The following is a 1,866-nucleotide window of genomic DNA, read 5'->3' as shown; positions in this document are numbered from 1 at the left end:
ACTCAGAGTCGCGACAAGTCTCCCATATCCATTTAGTTTAAAGCTGTTTTTTGTAAGATCGATGCAAGCATAAGCACAAGCAACAAATGCAGGAGCATTAATTTGTTGTTTACTGATGTCCCTTTGTTCTAACCAATAGTACTATGTACTGATTAAGATATATCGAGCTTGTTCAGGCCCCGTTTAAATATAGAGAAAATCTTCAAAAAGGGATCACCCTCCAAGCCGAGTCAACTTTAGCGAGTGTTTGTATGACACAAAAATTTATTTGAACGAGTTAAGAGCTGGCCGCTATTTTCCCCCAATGACAACATCGCTCGCGCATGTTCTCATTATTGTCTTGCTTTGACCGAGTTGACCCGGCTCGGCGAGCCAAAGTGTTTACATGAAAAAAAAGTTGGCTCGGCTTGGAGGGAGGCCTACAGAAAAAAAAGGTGACCCAGCTAGGTGGGTCATGCACCCTTCTAGTCGAGCCAAGTTCTTTTTTTTTTTTTCATGTAGACGGTTAGCCGTGTTTTGTAAGGAAATGTAGGAAAAGTTGGCTCGTCCAGGGTAGCTCGAGTAAGTGGGTGACCCGGCATGTACCCGAGACAACTTTTCTCCATATAAACGGCGCCTTAACCTCTTGTGCGCATGCCTTGCGTCGCAGATGAAAGCAAGCCTTTAAAGAGCTGCTTTCACTATTCACCAAAGCTTAACTTGCTCCAACAAATATCTGTTGTCGCTACAAGGTTTGCATCGATTTGAAATTGCACAAAACATCCACCATTTTAATCGATCCTCTTATTTGCACAAAGGCTAGCTCACCCTGTCTCGTTCGCAGACTCAAAATAATTGAAGGCAGTAATGAATTAATCACAGATCAGAAGAGCTAGTTTAAATGCAAACCAGAGATAGAAAATTCAAAATTCTTAATAATGTACTGACTGCATAATGTAGTCAACTATTTATAATTACAAACACTATTCTCGCCCATATTTATTAAAAAAATAACAATTTCCCCCAAAAATAATAATTTTGTTAAATATTAAATTGTCTGACAAGTTTAACATCGCAGTTGGGCAAATAATTTTTGTGGTAATGAGATAACAAATGTTCCAGTTTCTCAAAGAAAATAGCTAAGACATCTTTTGGGTCAAGAGTGTAGCCTTTTTCCTGAAATGGATAAATACAAAACGTAAAACAAATTGTCTCTAGTCCTGCGTATTCTTATTGCTTTGCGGTAAGTAACTTGACTTTAGAACGAATTCGATTTGAGAGTTGGGAGCGGAAGTTGCAAAGCATCAGGTAGCGCTAAAGCCTAGTTCCCACTAGCGACATAACGATCATAATCATAATCATGAGCACGAACATAACGCTGTTATGTCGCTTATGTCTTAGTGGGAACGTCCAGAAACATAATCATAGGCGCCCTTATGATCAACATAATCATAATCATAAGAAATTGATCCGGCGAACATTTTCTTATGATTATGATTATGGCTTTGACTATGACTATGTCGCTTTTCTTTGAAGTGGGAACGCGAAAATCATAACGACATAATGAGAAACCTAATGACGCAACGGGGTCATTGTGTTTTGGCCAATTAAAGTCTAGGACCAGTACTTTCGGGTCGGTTCATTTTCAAGATGGCAGCCAGCTTCGAGGAAAAGCTTGCGAGTGCAGTTGAAAACCTTCCTGTACTGTACCCACTAGAACATAAGAAATTTATGTTTATGTTTATGATTATGATTATGCTTATGATCCTTATGTCGCCAGTGGGAACTAAGCTTAAACAGTTGATTTGAAAATTTGATTTGCAGATTTAGAAGTGTCATATGATGTGGGAAATATGTGCCCGCGAGCAAGCTCTTTCTCTGCCCAAC

General features: G+C 39.3%; 1 protein-coding gene across 2 annotated transcripts in view; it reads right to left on the bottom strand.

The window, feature by feature from the left end:
* Window positions 1-478: 478 nt before the first annotated feature.
* LOC138006490 (SH3 domain-binding protein 2-like) overlaps window positions 479-1,866 on the bottom strand; it is a 19,188-nt gene continuing 17,800 nt past the window's right edge. For both annotated transcript variants that reach the window (XM_068852850.1, XM_068852849.1), the window contains exon 12: window positions 479-1,155. In XM_068852850.1, coding sequence (XP_068708951.1) covers window positions 1,021-1,155 — 135 coding nt within the window. In that variant the 3' untranslated portion in view covers window positions 479-1,020. The remainder of the gene's footprint in view (window positions 1,156-1,866) is intronic.

Source organism: Montipora foliosa, chromosome 6, assembly GCF_036669935.1.
Source record: "Montipora foliosa isolate CH-2021 chromosome 6, ASM3666993v2, whole genome shotgun sequence".
Classification (NCBI taxonomy): Eukaryota; Metazoa; Cnidaria; class Anthozoa; order Scleractinia; family Acroporidae; genus Montipora; species Montipora foliosa.
Note: the sequence above shows the minus strand (reverse complement) of the source record. Positions and strands in the feature narration are given on the sequence as shown.